Genomic DNA, 23565 nt, shown 5'->3' with positions numbered 1-23565 from the left:
TTTGGCCCATCGAGTCTGCACCGACCACAATCCCCATAACCCCATGTATTTATCCTAGCTAATCGCCCTGACACTAAGGGGCAATTTAGCATGGCCAATCCATCTAACCCGCACATCTTTGGAGAGTGGGTGGAAACCGGAGCACCCGGAGGAAACCCACGCAGACACCATAAGACCATAAGACCATAAGACATAGGAGCGGAAGTAAGGCCATTCGGCCCATCGAGTCCACTCCACCATTCAATCATGGTTGATTTCAACTCCATTTACCCGCTCTCTCCCCATAGCCCTTAATTCCTCGAGAAATCAAGAATTTATCAATTTCTGTCTTGAAGACGCTCAACGTCTCGGCCTCCACAGCCCTCTGTGGCAATGAATTCCACAGACCCACCACTCTCTGGCTGAAGAAATTTCTCCTCATCTCTGTTCTAAAGTGACTCCCTTTTATTCTAAGGCTGTGCCCCCGCGTCCTAGTCTCCCCTGTTAATGGAAACAACTTCCCTACGTCCATCCTATCTAAGCCGTTCATTATCTTGTAAGTTTCTATCAGATCTCCCCTCAACCTCCTAAACTCCAATGAATATAATCCCACGATCCTCAGACGTTCATCGTATGTCAGGCCTACCATTCCTGGGATCATCCGTGTGAATCTCCGCTGGACCCGCTCCAGTGCCAGTATGTCCTTCCTGAGGTGTGGGGCCCAAAATTGCTCACAGTACTCCAAATGGGGCCTAACCAGTGCTTTATAAAGCCTCAGAAGTACATCCCTGCGGGGAGAACATGCAAACCCCACAGTCACTCGAGGCCGGAATTGAACACGGGTCCCTGGCGCTGAGAGGCAGCAGTGCTAACCACTGTGCCGCACACACACCATACTATAAGAGGTATGTTATCGGCTGTAAAGTGGGATGTCCGGCAGTCATGACAGTCGCTATATAAATGCAACTGCCCTCTGAAATGCCCAAGGAAATGGTCATTAATCTATCGAACCGCTACAAACTAAGATTAACCCAGTACCCGGCGGCACAAGTGCATTGACCCAAACAGGCACCGGAGTGTGGCGACTAAGGGGAATTTCACAGTAACTTCATTGCAGTGTTAATGTCAGCCTTACTTGTGACACTAATAAATAAACCTTTTAAACTTTATTTCAAGGGCTTTTTAACTTTATCTGATTTGAGTTGGCCGAATTGGAGTCCTACCAAGCAGATTATTTCCTGGTTTGGTGGTGTGTGTGTGTGTGTGCTTGGGTTCTGAAATTGAAAGTAAAAGTTAATTTCTAGACACTTCTCCATTCCTGCGCCAAGTTGTTGCTTTAAGGATGAGCCGAGGCTCCAGCGCTGGCTTTGACCGTCACATCACCATCTTTTCACCCGAGGGGAGACTCTACCAAGTCGGTCAGTAACTTCCAGCCTTCTTCCTCCTGCCAGCCTCCGAAAAACTTTGAGCTAAAGTTTGTGTTGCCGACTCTTTGCCACAATGAGCCCCTCAGTGTAACAAGTTGCGTGATTGACAGGCGGTTTCTCCAATGGCAGGGCAGATCCGCCTGTCGAGCACTGTGTCCCACCCAATCAGCGCAGAGCAGGGGCGGTGCCTTGCTTGATTGATACGTTCGGATTTCTAGCCATTTTCTGAGTTAGCCATTTGCATTTGCAAATTCTTTCTTAAGGATTTGGGAGCCACAGAGGCTCATTAAGTGGTCTCATTAATTCCATCAAGCGTCAGAAAAAGGACATTTCAAATCATCCTTTAGCCAGATCCTTGCACAGTTCTTATTTTAAACAAAGGCGTTGCCAAAATCATCATTTTTGCTTTTGGACTTTGGAAAAATCCTCTATTCCACCAAGATTTGGGAATTGCTGTTACTCACTTATTAATGCCTGCTGCTTCCCTTAAAAATGGAGGGGGCGGCACGGTGGTTGGCACTGCTGCTTCACAGCTCCAGGGACCTGGGTTCGATTCCCAGCTTGGGTCACTGTCTGTGTGGAGTTTGCACATTCTCCTCGTGTCTGCGTGGGTTTCCTCCGGGTGCTCCGGTTTCCTCCCACATTCCAAAGATGTGCGGGTTAGGTTGATTGGCCATGCTAAAATTGCCCCTTAGTGTCCCGGGATGCGTAGATTAGCGGGTAAATGTGTAAGGATATGGGGGTAAGGCCTGGGTGGGATTGTGGTTGGTGCAGACTCGATGGGCCAAATGGCCTCTTTCTGCACTGTAGGGGTTTCTATGGTTTTCCTGAATGAGTCTAGACAGAGAGTGACCGAGCAGATTCTCACGAGTTCAGAAGAATCGGAGGTGATCTTATTGCATTCTGAGTCAGGGGTGTTGACAGGGTGGATGCTGAGAGGATAGGGAGTTTAGAACGAGGGGGGGGACAAAATAAGAGCTCCTCCACTTAAGACAGTGATCATAGAATCCCTACAGTGCAGGAAGTAGGCCATTTGGCCCATCGAGCCTGCACTGACAACAGTCCACCCAGACCCTATCCCCACAACCCCACGTATTTACCCTGCTAGTACCCCCCTACCACTAAGGAGCAATTTAGCATGGCCAATCAACCTAGCCCGCACATCTTTGGAGTGTGGGAGGAAACCGGAGCACCCACGCAGACACGGGGAGAATGTGCAGACTCCACACGGACAGTCACCCAAGCTGGGAATCGAACCCAGGTCCCTGGATACAACTGTGGCGTGAGAAGCGCAGTAAGGCAAGGGAATACATAGAATCCTACAGTGCTGAAGGAGGCCATTCGGCCCATCAAGTCTGCACCAACTTTCCGACAGAGCATCCCAACCAGGCCCGATCACCGTAACCCCACGTATGTACCCTGCTAGTCCGCCTGACACTAGGGGGCAATTTAACATGGCCAATCCACCTAACCTGCACATCTTTGGATACTAAGGGGCAATTTAGCATGGCCAATCCACCTAACCGGCACATCTTTGGATACTAAGGGGCAATTTAGCATGGTCAATCCACCTAACCGGCACATCTTTGGACACTAAGGGGCACTTTAACATGGCCAATCCACCTAACCTGCACATTAAAGTTAAAGTTTATTTATTAGTCACAAGTAAGGCTTACATTAATATCGCAATGAAGTTCCTGTGAAATTCCCCCTTGGACTGTGGGAGGAAACCGGAGCACCTGGACGAAATCCATGCAGACACGATGGGAAGCACCGAGGATCAGAGGGATCTTGAGGTGCATGTACGTTGGTCCCTGAAGGTAGCAGGACAGGTGGATAAAGAGGTTAAGAAGACAAATGGTATACTATATTACCTGAGGCATAGTGTTTAAGAGCAGGGAGGTTATGCTGGAACTGTAAAAAACATTGGGTGGGGCCACACCTCGAGTATTGCGTGCAGTTCTGGAATCCACATTATCGGAGAAATGAGATAGTGGTGGAGAGGGTGCAGAGGAGATTTACCAGGATGTTGCCTGGGCTGGAGAGTTTGAGTTATGAAGAGAGATTGGATAGACTGGGGTTGTTTTCCACGGGCCAGAGGAGACTGAGGGGGGACATGATTGAGATGTATAAAATGATGAGGGGCATAGATAGACTAAAGATAAGAACGTAAGAAATAGGAGCAGGAGTAGGCCATCTAGCCCCTCGAGCCTGCCCCGCCATTCAATAAGATCATGGCTGATCTGATAGTGGTTTAGTTCCACTTACCTGCCCGCTCCCCATAACCCTTAATTCCCTTATTGATCAGAAATCTATCTACCTGTGACTTAAACATATTTAACGAGGTAGCCTCCACTTTTTCAATGGGCAGAGAATTCCAGAGATTCACTACCCTCTGAGAGAAGAGGTTCCTCCTCAACTCTGTCCTAAACTGATTTCCCTTTATTTTGAGGCTGTGTCCTCTAGTTCTTGTTTCCTTTCTAAGTGGAAAGAATCTCTCTGCCTCTACCCTGTCTAGCCCCTTCATTATCTTATATGTCTCTATAAGATCTCCCCTCAGCCTTCTAAACTCCAACGAGTACAGGCCCAATCTACTCAATCTCTCCTCATAAGCTAACCCCCTCATCTCCAGTATCAACCTGGTGAACCTTCTCTGCACTCCCTCCAAGGCCAATCCATCCTTCCGCAAATAAGGAGACCAAAATTGCACACAGTACTCCAGTTGCGGCCTCACCAGTACTCCTTTCCCCTTGGTGTCGGGATCAGGGACCAAGGGGCAGGAGGTTTAGAGGGAATGTAAGGAAAAGGTTTTTCACCCAAAGAGTAAAATTTATTTATTAGTCACAAGGCTTACATTCACACTGCAGTGAAGTTACTGTGAAAATCCCCGTGTTGCCACACTCCGGCACCTGTTCGGGTACACTGAGGGAGAATTTAACACAGCCAACACCTCTAACTAGAACGTCTTTGGAGTGTGGGAGGAAACCGGAGCACCCGGAGGAAAACCCACGCAGACATGGGGAGAACGTGCAGACTTCACACAGACAGCGACCCAAGCCGGGAATCGCACCCTGGTCTCTGGCGCCGTGAGGCAGCAGTGCCAACCACTGTGCCACCGTGCTGCCTGTGGTGGGAGTCTGGACTCACTGCCTGAAAGGTGGAAGCTGTTACCCTCATAATGTTTCAGAAGTTTTTATATTCATTCGTGGGACATGTGCATCGCTGGCTGGGCCCAGCATTTATTGCCCATCCCTAGTTACCCCTTGAGAAGGAGGTGGTGAGCTGCCTTCTTGAATCGCTGCAGTCCACGTGCTGTGGGTTGACCCACAATGCCGTTAGGGAGGGAATTCCAGGATTTTGACCCAGCGACTGTGAAGGAACGGCCGATATATTTTCCAAGTCAGAATGGTGAGTGGCTTGGAGGGGGACTTGCAGGTGGTGGTGTTCCCCATGTATCTGCTGCCTTTGGTCCTTCTGGATGGAAGTGGTCGTGGGTTTGGAAGGTGCTGTCTAAGGATCTTTGGTGAGTTGCTGCAGTGCATCTTGTAGATGGTACACACGGCTGCTACTGAGCGTCAATGGTCAGCTGTGCGCTTGCGATGCCAAGTATACAAGGCAATGGACCAAGTACTGGAAAATGGAATTAGAATATTTGGGTGGTTTGTCTTTGACCAGTGCTAACGCGATGGGCTGAAGGGCCTTTTTCTATGGTATATACCTCTGTGACTCTATGCGTGGTTGCGTCTGGAATGCGCTGCCTAGAAGTGTGGTGGAGGCAGGTTCAGTCGAGGCATTCAAGAGGGCGCTACTTGAATAGAAGAAGAACAAAGAACAATACAGCACAGGAACAGGCCCTTCGGCCCTCCAAGCCCGTGCCGCTCCCTGGTCCAAACTAGACCATTCTTTTGTATCCCTCCACCCCCACTCCGTTCATGTGGCTATCTAGATAAGTCTTAAATGTTCCCAGTGTGTCCGCCTCCACCACCTTGCCTGGCAGCGCATTCCAGGCCCCCACCACCCTCTGTGTAAAATATGTCCTTCTGATATCTGTGTTAAACCTCCCCCCCCTCACCTTGAACCTATGACCCCTCGTGAACGTCACCACCGACCTGGGGAAAAGCTTCCCACCGTTCACCCTATCTATGCCTTTCATAATTTTATACACCTCTATTAAGTCTCCCCTCATCCTCCGTCTTTCCAGGGAGAACAACCCCAGTTTACCCAATCTCTCCTCATAACTAAGCCCCTCCATACCAGGCAACATCCTGGTAAACCTCCTCTGTACTCTCTCCAAAGCCTCCACACAATAGAAACAATGTGCAGTGGTACGGGGGCAAAGGCAGGGCACTAAATCAGGATGCTCCTTCAGTGAGCCAGTGGAGACACGATGGGCCAAATGGCCTCCTTCTGTGCTGTAACAGTGCTGTGGGTTTTGTGAAAGGAGGAGAATTTTCTACCTCTCAGAGAGTCTGGGGAAATCTCTCCCCCAGGAAGCAGTGGGAGCTGGGTCATGAATATATTCACGGCTGACTTAGATAGATTTTGGATTGCAAAGGGAGCCTGGTAGGGGAGCAGACAGTGGAGTTGAGGTCACAGTCAGGCCAGCCATGATCTTACCGAATGGCGGAGCAGGTTCGAGGGGCTGAATGGCCTACTCCTGCAACTCAACTAATATTCATCCCCATTTTAATGGCTGAACTTTTATTTTCATTCCCATCGGGCGAGTTTGAAATCTTGTCCACCTCCACGCACAGAAAAAGTGCAGTCAATGTCCCCCTCACCTCCAGTTAAGGATTGCCCTGGAGTGTCCAGGAATTATGAAAATTAATATCCTCTATTGGAATAGAATCATAGAATCCGTGCAGTGCAGAAGGAGGCCATTCGGCCCATCGAGTCTGCACCGACAACAATCCCACCCAGGCCCTATCCCTGTATAACCCCACATATTTACTCTACTAATCTCCCAGACGTCTCCCTAACACTAAGGAGCAATTTAGCATGGCCAATCCACCTAATCCGCACATCTTTAGAGTGTGGGAGGAAACCGGAGCCCCCGGAGGAAACCCACGCAGACACGGGGAGAATGCGCAGACTCCACACAGACAGTGACCCAAGCTGGGAATCGAACCCAGGTCCCTGGCGCTGTGAGGCAGCCGTGCTAACCACTGTGCCACCGTGCTGCCTGAATGCTCTGATGAAAAGCCTTCTTCTGCACTGTGAGGATTCTATGAGTCTATGAAAAGCTACGAGAAAATTATTGGGATATTCTCAATCATATGTAATAAATATATTCATATAGTCGGCTGCAGAATGTTCATATTGTGTGTAGGTAGCACTCTCTCAAACAGCACGGTGACACAGTGGTTAGCACTGATGCCTCACAGTGCCAGGGACCCAGTTTCGATTTCGGCCTTGGGTGACTGTCTGTGTGGGTTTCCTCTGGGCTGGAGGAGGTTACAGATAAAGGGGGGGGGGAGGGGGGGGGGGGAGGTTGTGGGGACTGGAGGAGGTTACAGAGATAGTGAGGCCCGTGGGGGGCTGGAGGAGGTTACAGAGATAGCGAGGGGTGTTGGGGCTGGAGGAGGTTACAGGGATAGGGAGGGGTGTAGGGCTGGAGGAGGTTACAGAGATAGGGGGGGTTTTGGGGGCTGGAGGAGGTTACAGAGATAGTGAGGGTTGTAGGGGGCTGGAGAAGGTTACAGAGATAGTGAGGGTTGTCGGGGGCTGGAGAAGGTTACAGAGGTAGTGACAGTTGTAGGGGGCTGGAGAAGGTTGCAGAGGTAGTGAGGGTCATAGGGGATACAGAGATAGGGAGGGTTATAGGGGCTGGAGGAGGTTACAGAGATAGGGAGGGGTGTAGGGCTGGGGGAGGTTACAGAGATAGGGAGGGGTGTAGGGCTGGGGGAGGTTACAGAGATAGGGAGGGGGTGTAGGGCTGGAGGAGGTTACAGAGATAGGAAGGGTGTGTAGGGCTGGAGAAGGTTACAAGATAGGGAGGGGTGTAGGGCTGGAGAAGGTTACAGAGATAGGGAGTTGTGGGGGCAGAAGGAGGTTACGGAGATAGGGAGGGGTGTAAGTTTGGTGGAGGGTTCAGACAAACATGGCCATCAGTAACAATAACAAAATGGCAACAGGCAAATAAATAATCACCGGCAACAATGGAATCAAATAAATATGAGTAACTGAGGTTGACTGAGATTAAAACATGGTTGATTGTGGTTAATTTGTTTAAGTAATCTTTGTACTGTGCCATTAATGAACTGTTAGTGTGTCAGTTTTTAATAGGCAATCTCCACAAGGACATGCCCCCTGCACCTTGGGAAGGGAAACTCCTGACTTAAAATGCCAACTTTGTGGAGAGGGGAGACTGCTTGCTGTGAAGATTGTTCTTTGCAGACACTCCCTTCAGTTAATTATTAGGATTAGGCTTGTAACGCATAATGTTTACACCTATTTTCTGTTACTCTAGATACCCAGCAACGAAGGTTCCTGGACTTCCAGGGCCCATTGTTGCCATGGGGAAACTTCAACCAATCGCGTTACTTTGATAAGCTTCCTATTTGTACCGGTTGATCCTTGCTTGAACTTTGACCTTGAGGTGAACTTTCAACCTCAGCCTGTACCTTTACTAACACCGCCATTTTCCACCGCAGTATCATCACCCCGGATCACCACTATCTCAGCTCACCTTCTGCTGAAACCCTCAGTTTCTTTATAGAATAGAATCCCCACAGTGTAGGGGCGGCCCATTGGCACAGCGGTTAGCACTGCTGCCTCACAGCGCCAGGGGTTCGACTCCCGGCTTGGGTCACTGTCTGTGTGGAGTTTGCACATTCTCCCCGTGTCTGTGTGGGTTTCCTCCGGGTGCTCCGGTTTCCTCCCACAGTCTGAAAGACGTGCTGGTTAGGGTGCATTGGCTGTGCTAAATTCTCCCTCAGTGTAACCCGAACAGGCGCCGGAGTGTGGCGACTAGGGGATTTTCACAGTAACTTCATTGCAGTGTTAATGTAAGCTTACTTGTGATGCTAATAAATAAACTTAAAACTTAGAAAGAGGCCATTTGGTTCATCAAGTCTACACCGACTTTCTGACAAGAGTATCTTACCCAGGCCCTCTCCCCCACCCTATTCCTGTAACCCCACACATTTACCGTGGCCAATCCACCTAACCTACACATCTTGGGACACTAAGGGGCAATTTACCATGGCCAATCCATCTAACCCGCACATCATTGCAGTGTGGGAGGAAACTGGAGCACCCGGAGGAATGTGCAAACTCCACATAGACCAAGGCCGGAATTGAGCCCGGGTCCCTGGCACTGTGCCAACCACTGTGTCGCCGTGACCCTATGTGGGTGGACTTCAGTTGTGCCTTTGTCCTGCCTGGACCACCGTTGTGTGTTTGTTATGCCTGGACACATCCCCTGCCGGCTCCTCCCCTTGTCACCTAGTATAAAGGTGGTTGTTCCCTCCCCCTTGTTCAGTTCGGGTCGGTTATCTGTTGGGATGTGCTCCTGGTTCTGTAATGAATAAAAGCCTACAGTTGTATTGGCACACAAGTAGTCTTTTGCCTAATTGATAGCGCATCACCCTAGTGTCAGGAGAATTAACAGGGGGATTAAATGTGTGGGGTTGCGGGAATAGGGCCTGGGTGGGATTGTGGTCAGTACAGATGGGCCGAATGGCCTCCTCCTGTACTGTAGGGATTCTATGATTACTGGCCTTGCTGTTTGGAATTCTCTCCCTCACCCTTTCCGCCTCTCTCTCCCTCATTTTCCAGCTTTATGATGCTACATCTAAACCTACCTGTTTGACCAAGGAAAACCTTCCCTGATTTCTCCTGACTAGGCTTTATGTCATATCTTGCTTTATAAAGTTCCTGCAAAGCACCTTGGGATCTACCTATCATTAATGATACTAAATAAACAGAAGGCGTTTTCTAATGAGATCATTCTGATCGATTTGATTTGATTTATTATTGTCACATGTATTGGGATATAGTGAAAAGTATTGTTTCTTGCGCGCTATACAGACAAAGCATACTGTACATAAGAACATAAGAAATAGGAGCAGGAGTAGGCCAACTAGCCCCTTGAGCCTGCCCCGCCATTCAATAAGATCATGGCTGATCTGAAGTGGATCAGTTCCACTTACCCGCCTGATCCCCAGAACCCCTAATTCCCTTACCGATCAAGAATCCATCTATCCGTGATTTAAACATATTCAACGAGGTAGCCTCCACCACTTCAGTGGGCAGAGAATTCCAGAGATTCACCACCCTCTGAGAGAAGAAGTTCCTCCTCAACTCTGTCCTAAACTGACCCCCCTTTATTTTGAGGCTGTGCCCTCTAGTTCTAGCTTCCTTTCTAAGTGGAAAGAATCTCTCCACCTCTACCCTATCCAGCCCCTTCATTATCTTATAGGTCTCTATAAGATCCCCCCTCAGCCTTCTAAATTCCAACGAGTACAAACCCAATCTGCTCAGTCTCTCCTCATAATCAACACCCCTCATCTCTGGTATCAACCTGGTGAACCTTCTCTGCACTCCCTCCAAGGCCAATATATCCTTCCGCAAATAAGGGGACCAATACTGCACACAATATTCCAGCTGCGGCCTCACCAATGCCCTGTACAGATGCAGCAAGACATCTCTGCTTTTATATTCTATTCCCCTTGCGATATAGGCCAACATCCCATTTGCCTTCTTGATCACTTGTTGCACCTGCTGACTGGGTTTTTGCGTCTCATGCACAAGGACCTCCTTAAAACTTAGAGTACATAGGGGAGAAGGAAAGGCGAGAGTGCAGAATATAGTGTTACCGTCATAGCTAGGGTGTAGAGAAAGATCAACTTAATATATGGTAGGTCCATTCGTAATTCTGATGGCAGCAGGGAAGAAGCTGTTCTTGAGTCGGTTGGTACGTGATCTCAGACTTTTATATCTTTTTCCCGACGGAAGAAGGTGGAAGAGAGGATGCCTGGGGTGCGTGGGGTCCTTGATTATGCTGGCTGCTTTGCCGAGGCAGCGGGAAGTGTAGACAGAGTCAATGGATGGGATGGTTTGCGTGATGGGCTACGCTCACAACCCCTTATAGTTTCTTGCAGTCTTGGTCAGAGCAGGAGCCATACCAAGCTGTGATACGTCTGGAAAGGATGCGTTCTATGGTGCATCGGTAAAAGTTGGTGAGAGTTGCTGACTTTCCTTAGCCTCCTGAGAAAATAGAGGCGTTGGTGGGCTTTCTTAACTATAGTAACTCATTCCCTCTCTTTCTCCCTCTCTTTCTCCCTCTCTTTCTCCCTCTCTCTCTGCCTCTCTCACACAGGGGGACCAGGACAGGTTGTTGATGATCTGGACACCTAAAAACTTGAAGCTCTCGACCCTTTCTACTTCGTTCCTGTCGATGTAGACAGGGGCATGTTCTCCACTATACTTCCTGAAGTCGACGACAATCTCCTTCGTTTTACTGACATTGAGAGAGAGGATATTGTCGTCACAGCATTTCATCTGAAGTTTTGAAATTGTCTAGATATAGCTTACTCAGAAGATTGAAGGTACAGGATAATCCAGACCAACATGCCCTGTGCGGTACTATGGGAGTGCTGCACTGTCAGAGGGTCCGTCTTTCAGGGTGAAACATTTAATAAGGTCCCGCCTGTCCTCTGAAGCGGCCTGAAAGGTCCAGCGGCATTATCTGAAGAAGAGAGGAGGGAGATTCTCCCGAGGGTCCTGGCCAATATTTATTCCTCAATCAACATCCCAAAAAAGCTAGGAAGACGTCTAGATAATTTAGGAGGAGAGTTAAGATGTTTGCGCGTGAGATGCAATGGCGGGGGGGGGGGGCGATGGTGGGGGGTGATGGGGGGCGTGATGGGGGGGGCGATGAGGGGGTGGTGATGGGGGGGGATGCGAGGAAGAATTTGTATACACAGCGAGTGGTAGTGAGCTGGAACTCTCTGCGCATGAGGCTGGTGAAAGCAAAGACAGGCAATGATTTCAGAAGGAAATCAGATGGGCGTTTGAGGGAAATAAAATTGCAGCCGGACGGGGATAGAACAGGGGGGACTGGGGAATTGTTCTACAGGGATCCGTCATGGACTCAATGGGCCGAATGGACTCCTTCTGGCCATAATGACCCTCTGGGCAGGATTTTATGGCCTCGCTCAACTCGAGACCAGAAAATCTCGCCCGAGGTCAACATACCTTCCCATTATAGAATCGTAGAATCCTACAGTGCAGAAGGAGGCCATTCGGCCCATTGGGTCTGCACTGACAATAATCCCACCCATGCCCTATCCCCGTAACCCCTTGCATTTACCCTAGCTAGTTCCCCTGACATTAAGGGGCAATTTAGCATAGTCAATCCACCCAACCTGCACGTCTTTCAGACTGTGGGAGGAAACTGGAGCACCCGGAGGAAACCCACGCAGACACGGGGAGAACGTGCAGACTCCTCACAGACCGTGACCCAAGCCGGGAATCGAGCCCGGGTCCCTGGCCCTGTGAGGCAGCAGTGCCAACCACTTTGCGGTGGAATTCTGGCGTATGATTTCAAATAAGGTCCTGGAACCCAGTTTAGTTCAACCGCCAGCCATTGTTGTGTTTCTGGTAGGACAATGGTTAGCATGGTCCAATCATAAAGGCAGGAGGAACCTTACGATCACGCAACTCCTTTCACTGGCTCAGCTCGTGATTTTGCCTGAGGAAAATGGTGAGGATTAAAACGCCAAAAAATTGGCTTGCCCAAAGTTTTTGCTGCCATGTCACCTGACTGAAAATGGCTGCTGTGGGTACAGGCCCCTCTGTCCTTTTCCAGGCTTGTTCCTGGTGTCTTCCTCTTGAATCATTTTCACACTGACTAACCAGCTCATTGGCTCGTTTCAGAGTATGCCTTCAAAGCTATTCACCAGAGCGGCCTCACAACAGTGGCCGTGAGAGGGAAGGATTCCGTCGTTGTCGTGACACAGAAGAAGGTGACGGTGGGTACAGACATCTTTTACATCCCTCTCTCGCACTTCTCTCGCTCTCTCTCTCACTCTCTTTCTCTCTCTCTATCTCTCTCTGCCTCACACTCTCTCTGTCCCTTTCTCCCTCTCTTGCTATCTCTCTCTCTCTCTCGCTGTCTCGCTCTCTGCCTCTCACACTCTGTCTCTCTCTCTGCCTCTCTCTCTCTCTGCCTCTCACACTCTCTGTCTCTTTCTCTCTCCCTCTCAATCTCTGTTGCTCATTCCCTCTCTTTCTCCCTCTCTCTCTCCCTCTCTCTCTGCCTCTCTTTCTCCCTCTCTCTCTGCCTCTCTTTCTTCCTCTCTCTCTGCCTCTCCTTTCTCTCTCTCTCTCTGCCTCTCACACTCTCTCTGTTTCTCTCTCTCCCTCTGTCTCTGCCTCTCTCGCTCTCTTTCTCTCTCTCTCTGCCTCTCTTTCTCTCTCTCTGCCTCTTTTTCTCTCTCTCTCTGCCTCTCACACTCTCTCTCTGCCTCTCTCGCTCTCTCTCTCTGTCTCTCTCTCTCTCCCTCTCTCTCAATATCTCTGACTCTTGCGGGAGTCCAGTTCCATGAGCATAATAACAACAATAGTTTGCATTTCTGTAGCACCCTTTACGTGCTCATCCCCAAGTGCTTCAGCAGAGCTGTAGTCTGACAAAAATGAACGGTGCGTCAGAGGATTATGAGGGGATTGTGGGGGACTGGGGGGTGAGGGATTGGGGGGTTTGGGGGGGGTGACAAAAAGCTTGGTTGAAACATTGGTTTCAAAAAAGAAGAGGGGTTAGTGTGGAGATTAAGTGAGAGGATACTAGGGTGTGCGGTGCCATGGTGACCGTAAACATGGCCACCATTGGCTGTGGCGGGGGCAAGGGGGGGGCGGAGTGTGAGAGGACCAATGTCAGAGGGGGCTCGTGTTGGGAGAACAGAAGGGTGTGGAGTGAGGGGGAAAGAAACTTAAACCCAAAGATGAGGAACACCCATCTGATGCCCCAATCACCACTCGTTATAGTTAAACCCAGATGGTGACAAACTCATTTAGTGTTAGTAGAAACTTGCTGTGTGTAACCGCACTTACTTACATAGCAACAGTAACTGCACTCCAAAATAATTCACTGGCTAAGAACCATTTGCGAGGACGTAGAGGCGCTATGTGAATGCAAATTTGTTCTTTCCACAGACTTTGGGAATTAAAGCCTTATTTTCTTTTGATCACAATTTGCTTGACAATTTACCAATTGTAAAAATGTGAAGTTTATTTAATAGTGTTGCAAGTAAGCTTACATTAACACTGCAATGAAGTTACTATGAAAATCCCCAAGTTGCCACACTCTGGTGCCTGTTCGGGTACACTGAGGGAGAATTTAGCACAGCCAATGCACCCTAACCAGCACGTCATTCAGATGTGTGTAGGGATGGTCTGGAGGTTTGGGGTGTTGTCAGTGGGGGGGTTGAGGGGAGGGGGGGTGAAACAGTTGGGAGGACAGTCGTGGGCGAATTGGGGGGGGGGGGTGAAGGGCAATCGTAGGGTGGAAATAGTTGGGAGGGGGTGGATGTAGTTGGGGTTCCCATGGGTGAGTGGAGGGGGTCTTGTGAATTTTATGTTTTAAAGTTTATTTATTAGTGTCACAGGTAGGCTTACATTAACACTGCAATGAAGTTACTGTGAAAATCCCCTAGTCGCCACACTCCACTACCTGTTTGGGTACACTGAGGGAGAATTTAGCACGGCCAATGCACCCTAACCAGCATATCTTTCAGAGTGTGGGGGGAAACCGGAGCACCCGGGGTCAGGGTGGGATCAGTGCTATAGTTACCCAGGAGTTAGAAGTGGTTTCATTTCTTCTAACCGTTTCTGGGTAACAATTTCTGTAAGTTGGTCGGAATTATCTAAAGTTTGTGATTTTATTTGGGAGTATCAGAGTGCAGGATAATTGTCCAACAGAAGTGTGAATTTCCTGGACAATTGCCAAATAATCGTGACCCGGGGACTTCCGGAGCAGATTTCGCCCCCCCCATGCATCTCTGGGATACCTCCTGAGTATGAACGCTGCCCCAAGAGACCAGGATCATGGGTCAGCTGACAGTGAACTATGTCACAGGCAAATAACTAGAAACTTTTAAATATAATCTTATTGGGGCGGCACGGTGGCGCAGTGGTTAGCACTGCTGTCTCACAGCGCCAGGGACCTGGGTTCAATTCCGGCCTCGGGTCATTGTCTGTGTAGAGTCTGTACCTTCTCCCCTGTGTCTGCGTGGGTTTCCTCCGGGTGCTCTGGTTTCCTCCCGCAGTCCAAAGATGTGTAGGTTAGGTGCATTGACCATGCTAAATTGTCCCTTGGTGTCCAAAGATAGAATAGAATAGAATAGAATCCCTACAGTGCAGAAGGAGGCCATTCGGCCCATCGAGTCTGCACCGACCACAGTCCCACCCAGGCCCTACCCCCACATATTTTACCCGCTAATCCCTCTAACCTACGCATCTCAAGACTCTAAGGGGCAATTTTTAACCTGGCCAATCAACCTAACCTGCACATCTTTGGACTGTGGGAGGAAACCGGAGCACCCGGAGGAAACCCACGCAGACACGAGGAGAATGTGCAAACTCCACACAGACAGTGACCCGAGCTGGGAATCGAACCCGGGACCCTGGAGCTGTGAAGCAGCAGTGCTAACCACTGTGCTACCGTGCCGCTCGGTGGGTGGGTTAGGTGCATTGACCATGCTAAATTGTCCCTTAGTGTCCAAAGATGTGTGGGTTAGGTGCATTGACCATGCTAAATTGTCCCTTGGTGTCCAAAGATGTGTAGGTTAGGTGCATTGACCATGCTAAATTATCCCTTAGTGTCCAAAGATGTGTGGGTTAGGTGGATTGGCTATGCTAAATTGTCCCTGTGTGTCCAAAGATGTGTAGGTTAGGTGGATTGGCCATGCTAAATTGCCCCTTGGTGTCCAAAGATGTGCAGGTTAGGTGGATTGGCATGCTAAATGCACGGGGTTACATGGATAGGGAGAGGAGGAGGGCCTGGGTGGGATTGATGTCAGTGCAGACTGGATGGGCTGAATGGCCTCCTCCTGCACCGTAGGGATTCTATGGTTCTATTTCCAGCAGCCGCAGTGTTTTGTGTAATTTTGCTCATTGCTGTTTTTCAGGACAAGCTGATTGACGCCAGTACAGTCACGAACATTTATCGACTGACTGATAAGATTGGCTGTGTCATGACTGGAATGCTCGGTAAGACATTTCTTATGCCTTGTTTACAATTTGAGTTCTTTTGACTGCGGAATAACTCTGCTTAACACAACTCTCAAAGTCTCCCGACTCCCCGAAGCCTGTCCACCATCTTCAAGGCGCGAGCCAGGAGTGTGATGGAATACCCCCCACTTGCCTGGAGCTCCAACAACACTCAAGGAGCTCGACGCCATCCGGGACAAAGCAGCCCCGCTTGATTGGCACCACGTCCACCACCTTCAACATTCACTCCCTCCACTATCGGCGCACACTGGCAGCCGTGTGTACCATCTACAAGATGTGCTGCAGCGACTCGTCAAGGCTCCTTCAACAGCACCTTCCAAACCAGCGACCTCTACTATCTAGGACAAGGGCAGCAGATACATGGGAACACCTGGAGGTTCCCCTCCAAGTCCCACACCATCCTGACTTCACAGAACCATTATGGCTCAGAAGGAGGCCATTCATCCCATCATGTCTGCACCGGCTCTCCAACTGGGCATCATGACTTAGTGCCATCCCCCTGCCTTTTCCCTCGTACCCCCTGCACATTGTTTCTATTCAGATAATCATCTATTGCCCTCTCGATTGAACCTGCGCCCACCACATCTCCAGGCAGTGGCTACCAGACCCCAAGCCACTTGCTGCGACTTGGAAATATATCGGCTGTCATTAGGTCAAAATCCTGGACCCCCTCCCTAAAAGCACTGTGGGTGGTACCTACACCACATGGACCGCAGCGGTTCAACAAGGCCCTAAGGGCAATTAGGGATGGGCAATAAATGCTTGACTCTCACTCACATCACAGAATCCCTACAGTGCAGAAGAGGCCATTTGGCCCATCAAGTCTACACTGACTCTCTGACAGAGCAACCTACTCAGGCCCTCTTCCTTGCCCTATTCCTGTAACCCCACGCATTTACCATTCCCAATGCACTTAATCTGCACATCTTTGGACACTAAGGGGCAATTTAGCATGGCCAATCCATCTAACCTACACATCTTTGGACACCAAGGGGCAATTTAGCACGGCCAATCCACCTAACCTACACATCTTTGGACACTAAGGAGCAATTTAGCATGGCCAGTCCACCTAACATGCACGAGGGGTCACGGCTCAAGGTGAGAGGGGCGAAGTATAACTCAGATATCAGAGGGACGTTTTTTACACAGAGGGTGGTGGGGGCCTGGAATGCGCTGCCAAGTAGGGTGGTGGAAGCAGGCACGCTGACATCGTTTAAGACTTACCTGGATAGTCACATGAGCAGCCTGGGAATGGAGGGATACAAACGATTGGTCTAGTTGGACCAAGGAGCGGCACAGGCTTGGAGGGCCGAAGGGCCTGTTTCCTGTGCTGTACTGTTCTTTGGTCTTTGTTCTTATCTTTGGACACTAAGGGACAATTTAGCATGGCCAATCCACCTAACCTACACATCTTTGGACACTAAGGAGCAATTTAGCATGGCCAGTCCACCTAACATGCACATCTTTGGACACTAGGGGGCAATTTAGCATGGCCAATCCATCTAACCTACACATCTTTGGACACTAGGGGACAATTTAGCATGGCCAATCCACCTAACCTGCCCATCTTTCAGACTGTGAGAGGAAACCGGAGCACCCGGAGGAAACCCACACAGACACGGGGAGAACATGCAAACTCTACACAGTCACCCGATGCCAGGATTGAACCCAGGTCCTGTGAAAGAAGGGTTTAGGGGCTTGACAGGTTAGATGCTGGGAGGATGTTTCCTGATGGAAGGGGAAACTAGGATAAGGGGTCACAGTCTCAGGTTAAGAGGTCGGCCATTTTGGACTGAGAAGCGGAGAAGTGTCTTGGTTGTGAATCTACCCCGGAGAGTTGCGGATGCTCAGCAGTTGAGTATGATCAAGAAAGAAGTTGGTAGATTTTTGAGTACTAAAGGAATGAAGGCGTACGGGGCTGGCGAGGGAATTGCAGAGGAGGTCGAAGTTCAGTCGCGATTGAATTGAATGGCGGAGCAGGCCCGAGGGGCTGAATGGCCTCTTCTTGCTCCTGTTTCTTATGTTTCTTAATGTAACTCTTTCCTTCACTTTCTACAACCTCCCCCATTCCCATTGCCTGATGTGTCCAGCGGATAGTCGCTCCCAGGTCCAGAGAGCTCGCTATGAAGCCAGCAACTGGAAGTACAAATACGGATATGACATCCCAATGGACATGTTGTGTAAACGGATGGCTGACATCTCCCAGGTTTACACTCAGAATGCAGAAATGAGGCCTTTGGGATGCTGTAAGTTTATTTTATTTATTAATGTCTCAAGTAGACTTACATTAACACTGATGTGGAGTTGCCGGCGTTGGACTGGGGTGGGCACAGTAAGTAGTCTCACAACACCAGGTTAAAGTCCAACAGGTTTATTTGGTAGCACGAGCTTTCGGAGCGTGAGTCTCATCTGATGAAAGGGCAGCGCTCCGAAAGGTCGTGCTACCAAATAAACCTATTGGACTTTAACCTGGTGTTGTGAGTCTACTTGCTGTACATTAACACGGCAATGAAGTTACTGTGAAAATCCCCATGTCGCCACACTCCAGCGCCTGTTCAGGTACACTGAGGGAAAATTTAGCATGGCCAATCCACATCACCAGCACGCCTTTGGGACTGTGGGAGGAAACCGGAGCACCCGGAGGAAACCCACGCAGACATGGGGAGAATGTGCAGACTCCGCACAGACAATCACCCAAGCCGGGAATCAAACCCGGGTCCCTGGTGCTGTAAGGCAGCAGTGCTAACCACTGTGCCACCATGCAAATCGTCTCTCATATCTCTGAAAAGAGAGACACCTTGTCAAAGTTTTTCATCGCACACTCATCAGGACAAATACAAGAATATCAAATTTCCAGCAATTTATACTGCAGCGGGAAAGGGTGATGATTGGTTGGCAGGTTGACTCTGATTGGCTGAGGCAATAACAAGGAGGAAGCAATGGGGTGCTCCTGGGTAATTCAACAGAAGTCCAATGCTTGGACATATTCCTTTTGTTTGCAGAGTTTGCGTTCCTGTCTATGAATATATGTCCCTTATACAAGTGTAAATGAGCCATGTTTACGAGCGGAATTGATTATGCTCAAGGGGCAATTAGGGATGGGCAATAAAATGCTGGCCTAGCCAGCGATACCTACATCCTCTAAGTAAATATAAATTTTTTTAAAATTAGTTGTTAGTGCACTCAGGATTGTCCAGTAAGTGCTGCCCAATCACGGAATCACAGCTTTAATTTGATTTGATTTTTTATTTGGGTTTATTATTGTCACATGTATTAGTATACAGTGAAAAGTATTGTTTCTTGCGCGCTATACAAAGCATACCGTTCATAGAGAAGGGAAAGGAGAAAGTGCAGAATGTAGTGTTACAGTCATAGTTAGGGTGTAGAGAAAGATCAACTTAATGCGAGGTAGGTCCATTCAAAAGTCTGATGGCAGCAGGGAAGAAGCTGTTCTTGAGTCGGTTGGTACGTGACCTCAGACTTTTGCATCTTTTTCTCGACGGAAGAAGGTGGAAGAGAGAATGTCCGGGGTGCGTGGGGGTCCTTAATTATGCTGAGATTTTGTTTTGGCTTTTGCAAGTGTACGCGGGTTAAGTACAGTCTGTACGGTGGAAAATCATTTTTCATGCCGTGACTTGTTAGGATCTGGAGTGAGTTGAATGAAAGTGTGGCAGAAACATATTCAATGATAGCCTTTTAAAATGGGAATTAGAAAAAAATACCTGAAGGAAGAAAGAAATTACTGGGATGAGGGGAAAGAGGGCTGGGTATGGATTGTAGGACACAACTGCTCTTCAAGAGAGCCAGCATAGGATCGATGGGCCAAATGGCCTCCTTGTGTCCTCCACTATTTGAAGATTCTGAGACATCATGTATTTGTAATGGTGTGATTTTTTTTGTATAGTGCGGCACAGGAACAGGAGAAGACCCTTCTGCCCCTCTACCCTGCTCCTTTCTTTCCATTAGATCATGGTTCCATAACTTACCTCCATATCTCTGCCTTGGTTCCCTAACCTTTAAAAACCCTTCTCACACCATGCAGTTTTGGGACCGCAGAAGGTTTATTCCCAGGAAATTGTGAATCCCTAGGTGAGGGTTCGGAGTTCATGGACCCATCAAGGTGGTGGAGGAGGGAAAGGCTGATTTGCATTTATATAGCACCTTTCACGACCTCGGAGTTCCCCAAAAAGCGCTTAACGTCCAACTAAAAGGTGGAACAGGTTTAGTGTAATTAGCAAAAGAAGCAGAGTCATCGAGGTTTACAGCATGGAAACAGGCCCTTCGGCCCAACTTGTCCATGCCGTCCAGTTTTTAACCATTAAGCTAGTCCCAATTGCCTATGTCTGGTCCATAACCCTCTATACCGATCTTACCCATGTAACTATCTAAATGCTTTTTAAAAGACAAAATTGTACCCGCCTCTACTACTACCTCTGGCAGCTCGTTCCAGACACTCACCACCCTCTGTGTGAAAGAATTGCCCCTCTGGACCCTTTTGTGTCTCTCCCCTCTCGCCTTAAACCGATGCCCTCTAGTTTTAGACTCCCCTACCTTTGGGAAAAGATGTTGAAGTTAGGTTGGGTTAGGTTGATTGGTCATATTAAATTGACCCTAGTGTCAGGGAGATTGGCAGGGTAAATATGAGGGGTTATTGGCAATAGGGCCTGGATGGGATTGTGGTCGGTGCAGACTCGATGGGCCAAATGGCCTCCTTCCGCACTGTAGGGATTCTATGATTCTATGTTGACTATCTCGCTGATCTGTGCCCCTCATTATTTTATAGATCTCTATAAAATCACCCCTCAGCCTCCTACGCTCCAAGGAAAAAAGTCCCAGTCTATCCAGCCTCCTTATAACTCAATCCATCAGGTAGTATCCCAGTAAATCATCTTTGCGCGCTCTCAAGTCTACATTACGGCAGCATTAGCGCCGGGAGCAAGGCTTTTATTTCCGCCAACAGTCATGCCTAATCTAACTAGATGACAAAAAGTCTTTCTAAGTGGCCACGGGAAGGCAGCAACACCCACAGAATGGACCAATGGTGGGAGTGCAGGGGTGGGGCGGTTCGAGGTGGCAGGTGAAGTCATTGAACCTCCAGGAATGCGACCAATGAGAGTTGACAGCCCTCCCGGTACAGAGTCAGAGCCACGTGTGCCGAATCCACCTCACCCCAAGTCTTTGTTCCGCAGGTATGATCATGTTAGCGATTGATGATGAATATGGACCCCAGCTGTACAAGTCCGACCCCGCCGGCTACTTCTGCGGCTTCAAGGCCACCAGCGCAGGGGTCAAACAAATTGAAGCCGCCAGCCACTTGGAAAAGAAGATTAAAAAGAAGCCAGACCTCACCCACAAAGCCACTGTGGAGGTAAGCAGAAATTCCCTGATCTGATTTGTTGAACTTTAACTCTTTGATTTGATTTATTATTGTCACATAGAATCCCTACAGCACAGGGGGCCATCCAGCCCATTGAGTCTGCACCGACCACAATCCCACCCAGGACCCATCCCCATAACCCCACGCAATTACCCTAGCTAGTCCCCCTGACACTCAGGGGATAATTTAGCACGGCCAATCCACCTAACCCGCACATTTTTGGAGTGTGGGAGGAAACCGGAGCACCCGGAGGAAACCCACGCAGACACGGGGAGAACGTGCAAACTCCGCACAGACAGTGACCCCAAGCCAGGAATCGAACCCGGGTCCCTGGCGCTGGGAGGCAGCAGTGCTAACCACTGTGCCACCCCCTGCGACAACCCAGCGGCGGGGGGGGGGGGGGGGGGGGGGGGGGAGGGGTCACCCAGGGGGAGGTGGCGATGGGAGGGTGAGAGCGGGATGGGGGTGTGGGGGGATCATCTCAGACCTTTTGCTGTAAATGACGCTGGATTCACCGATGCGACTTTTCAATATTAATCATTCAAAATAAAAAAATTCCCGCCAGTCATTTTTGTAGCGGTTATCTGAGTAGCTGCGCGCCTTGGCAGAGAGTCGCCGAGAGTCTTCATTACTCAGAAGGAGTTTCTGTTTTAATTGAAGAGCACTCTCTCACTGTGCCCCCTGGGGAGGTAACCAGAAATAACCTGTCAGCCGGCTGGCTGGAGGGTGTTAAATTAACCCCCAGCGCGGCCAAAATTACAAGGTCAGTGGGAACACCATGAAGATCTATCACCCCGGCAATCACTGTAACTCCCCCCGCCGACCACCCAGGGTTTAGAAGAAAGAAGCACCGTGCATTTATATAGCGTCTTTCCCAACCTCAGGATATCCGGGATGAGTCCAAAAATATGCGGATTAGGTGGATTGGCCATGCTAAATTGCCCCTTAGGGTCCAAAGATGTGTAGGTTGGGTGGATTGGCCATGCTAAATTGCCCCTTAGGGTCCAAAGATGTGTAGGTTGGGTGGATTGGCCATGCTAAATTGCCCCTTAGGGTCCAAAGATGTGTAGGTTGGGTGGATTGGCCATGCTAAATTGCCCCTTAGGGTCCAAAGATGTGTAGGTTAGGTGGATTGGCCATGCTAAATGGCCCCTTAGTTTCCAAAGATGTGTAGGTTAGGTGGATTGGCCATGCTAAATGGCCCCTTAGTTTCCAAAGATGTGCGGGTTAGGTGGATTGGCCGTGCTAAATTGCCCCTTAGGGTCCAGTGCTGTGCGTGTCAGGTGGATTGGCTATGCTAAGTTGCCCTTTAACATCAGGGGGACTAGCAGGGCAAATATGTGGGGTTATGGGGATAGGCCTGGTTGGGATTGTTGTCAGTGCAGGCTCGATGGGCCGATTGGCCTCCTTCTGTGCTGTAGGGATTCTATATCTTTTCAGCCAATGAAGTAGTTTGTTTGCAGTGTCTTCATTGTCATGGCAGCACTTTCCAAATCCACCACCATTTCCATCTAGAAGGACAAGGGCAGCAGATACATGGGAACACCCCCACCTGCAAGTTCTCCTCTCCAAGCCACTCACCATCCTGACTTGGAAATATATCAGCCGTTCCGGGTCAAAATGCTGGAACTCTCTCCCTGGCAGCACTGTGGGTGTACCTGCACCTCAGGACTGCAGCGGTTCAGGAAGGCGGCTCACCACCACCTTCTCAAGGCCAACAAGGGATGGGTGATAAATTCTGGCCCAGCCAGCGACGCCCATGTCCCGTAAATGAACTTTTAAAAAGTCAATTTGCATGCAGCAAGCTCCTGCAACACACAATGTGTTAATGCCCGAATCAACTGGTTTTAAATGATTAAAGCAAAATACTGTGGGTGCTGGAATCTGAAACAAAAATAGAAAATGTTGGAAAATCCAGCAGGTCTGACAGCCTCTGTGGAGAGACATTCTCCTCGTGTCTGCGTGGGTTTCCTCCGGGTGCTCCGGTTTCCTCCCACAGTCCAAAGATGTGCGGGTTAGGTTGATTGGCCAGGTTAAAAAATTGCCCCTTAGAGTCCTGGGATGTGTAGGTTAGAGGGATTAGTGGGTAAAAATATGTGGGGGTAGGGCCTGGGTGGGATTGTGGTCGGTGCAGACTCGATGGGCCGAATGGCCTCCTTCTGCACTGTAGGGTTTCTATGATTTCTATGAGAATAGAGCCAACGTTTCGAGTTTGGGATGACTTCATCAGAGCTGAAGACAAAGACAATAAGACGGGATTTACACTGTCAGGGTGGAGGGGGTGGGGAGGGTAATTGACAAAGATGTGTCATAGACAGAAGATAAAGGGAATGTAAATGGTGGTGATCAAGGCTGAGAGGCGTGCTAATGGCGGCCGTTGAGAGATCAGAATGTGTAAATGGCAGAACGAAGGGTAGCAGTGTGACAAAGGACAAGCTGATACATGGAACAGATGATCCTGGTGGGGTGGGGGGAGGAGGGGGAGACCGTTGTGGCGGGGGGGGGGGGGGGGGGGGCAGGAATAGTGTGTGAAACTCTGTCCTCCATCTT

At 49.4% G+C, this 23565-nt stretch overlaps 1 protein-coding gene across 1 annotated transcript; it reads left to right on the top strand.

Annotated features, from left to right (window-relative positions):
* Positions 1-1252: 1252 nt before the first annotated feature.
* On the top strand, positions 1253-21006 carry LOC144490310 (proteasome subunit alpha type-6-like; the record flags this gene model as incomplete). Its single annotated transcript, XM_078208075.1, has 5 exons — positions 1253-1397; positions 12288-12382; positions 15536-15617; positions 17729-17884; positions 20828-21006. Coding segments are annotated over exons 1-5 (588 nt in total), but the record flags the coding sequence as incomplete, so codon positions are not given.
* Between the last annotated feature and the right edge of the window lie 2559 nt (positions 21007-23565).

The sequence above is a fragment of the Mustelus asterias genome, unplaced genomic scaffold, assembly GCF_964213995.1.
Source record: "Mustelus asterias unplaced genomic scaffold, sMusAst1.hap1.1 HAP1_SCAFFOLD_3135, whole genome shotgun sequence".
Classification (NCBI taxonomy): Eukaryota; Metazoa; Chordata; class Chondrichthyes; order Carcharhiniformes; family Triakidae; genus Mustelus; species Mustelus asterias.
The sequence above is the reverse complement of the archived record's forward strand: the minus strand, read 5'-3'. Positions and strand labels throughout refer to the sequence as shown.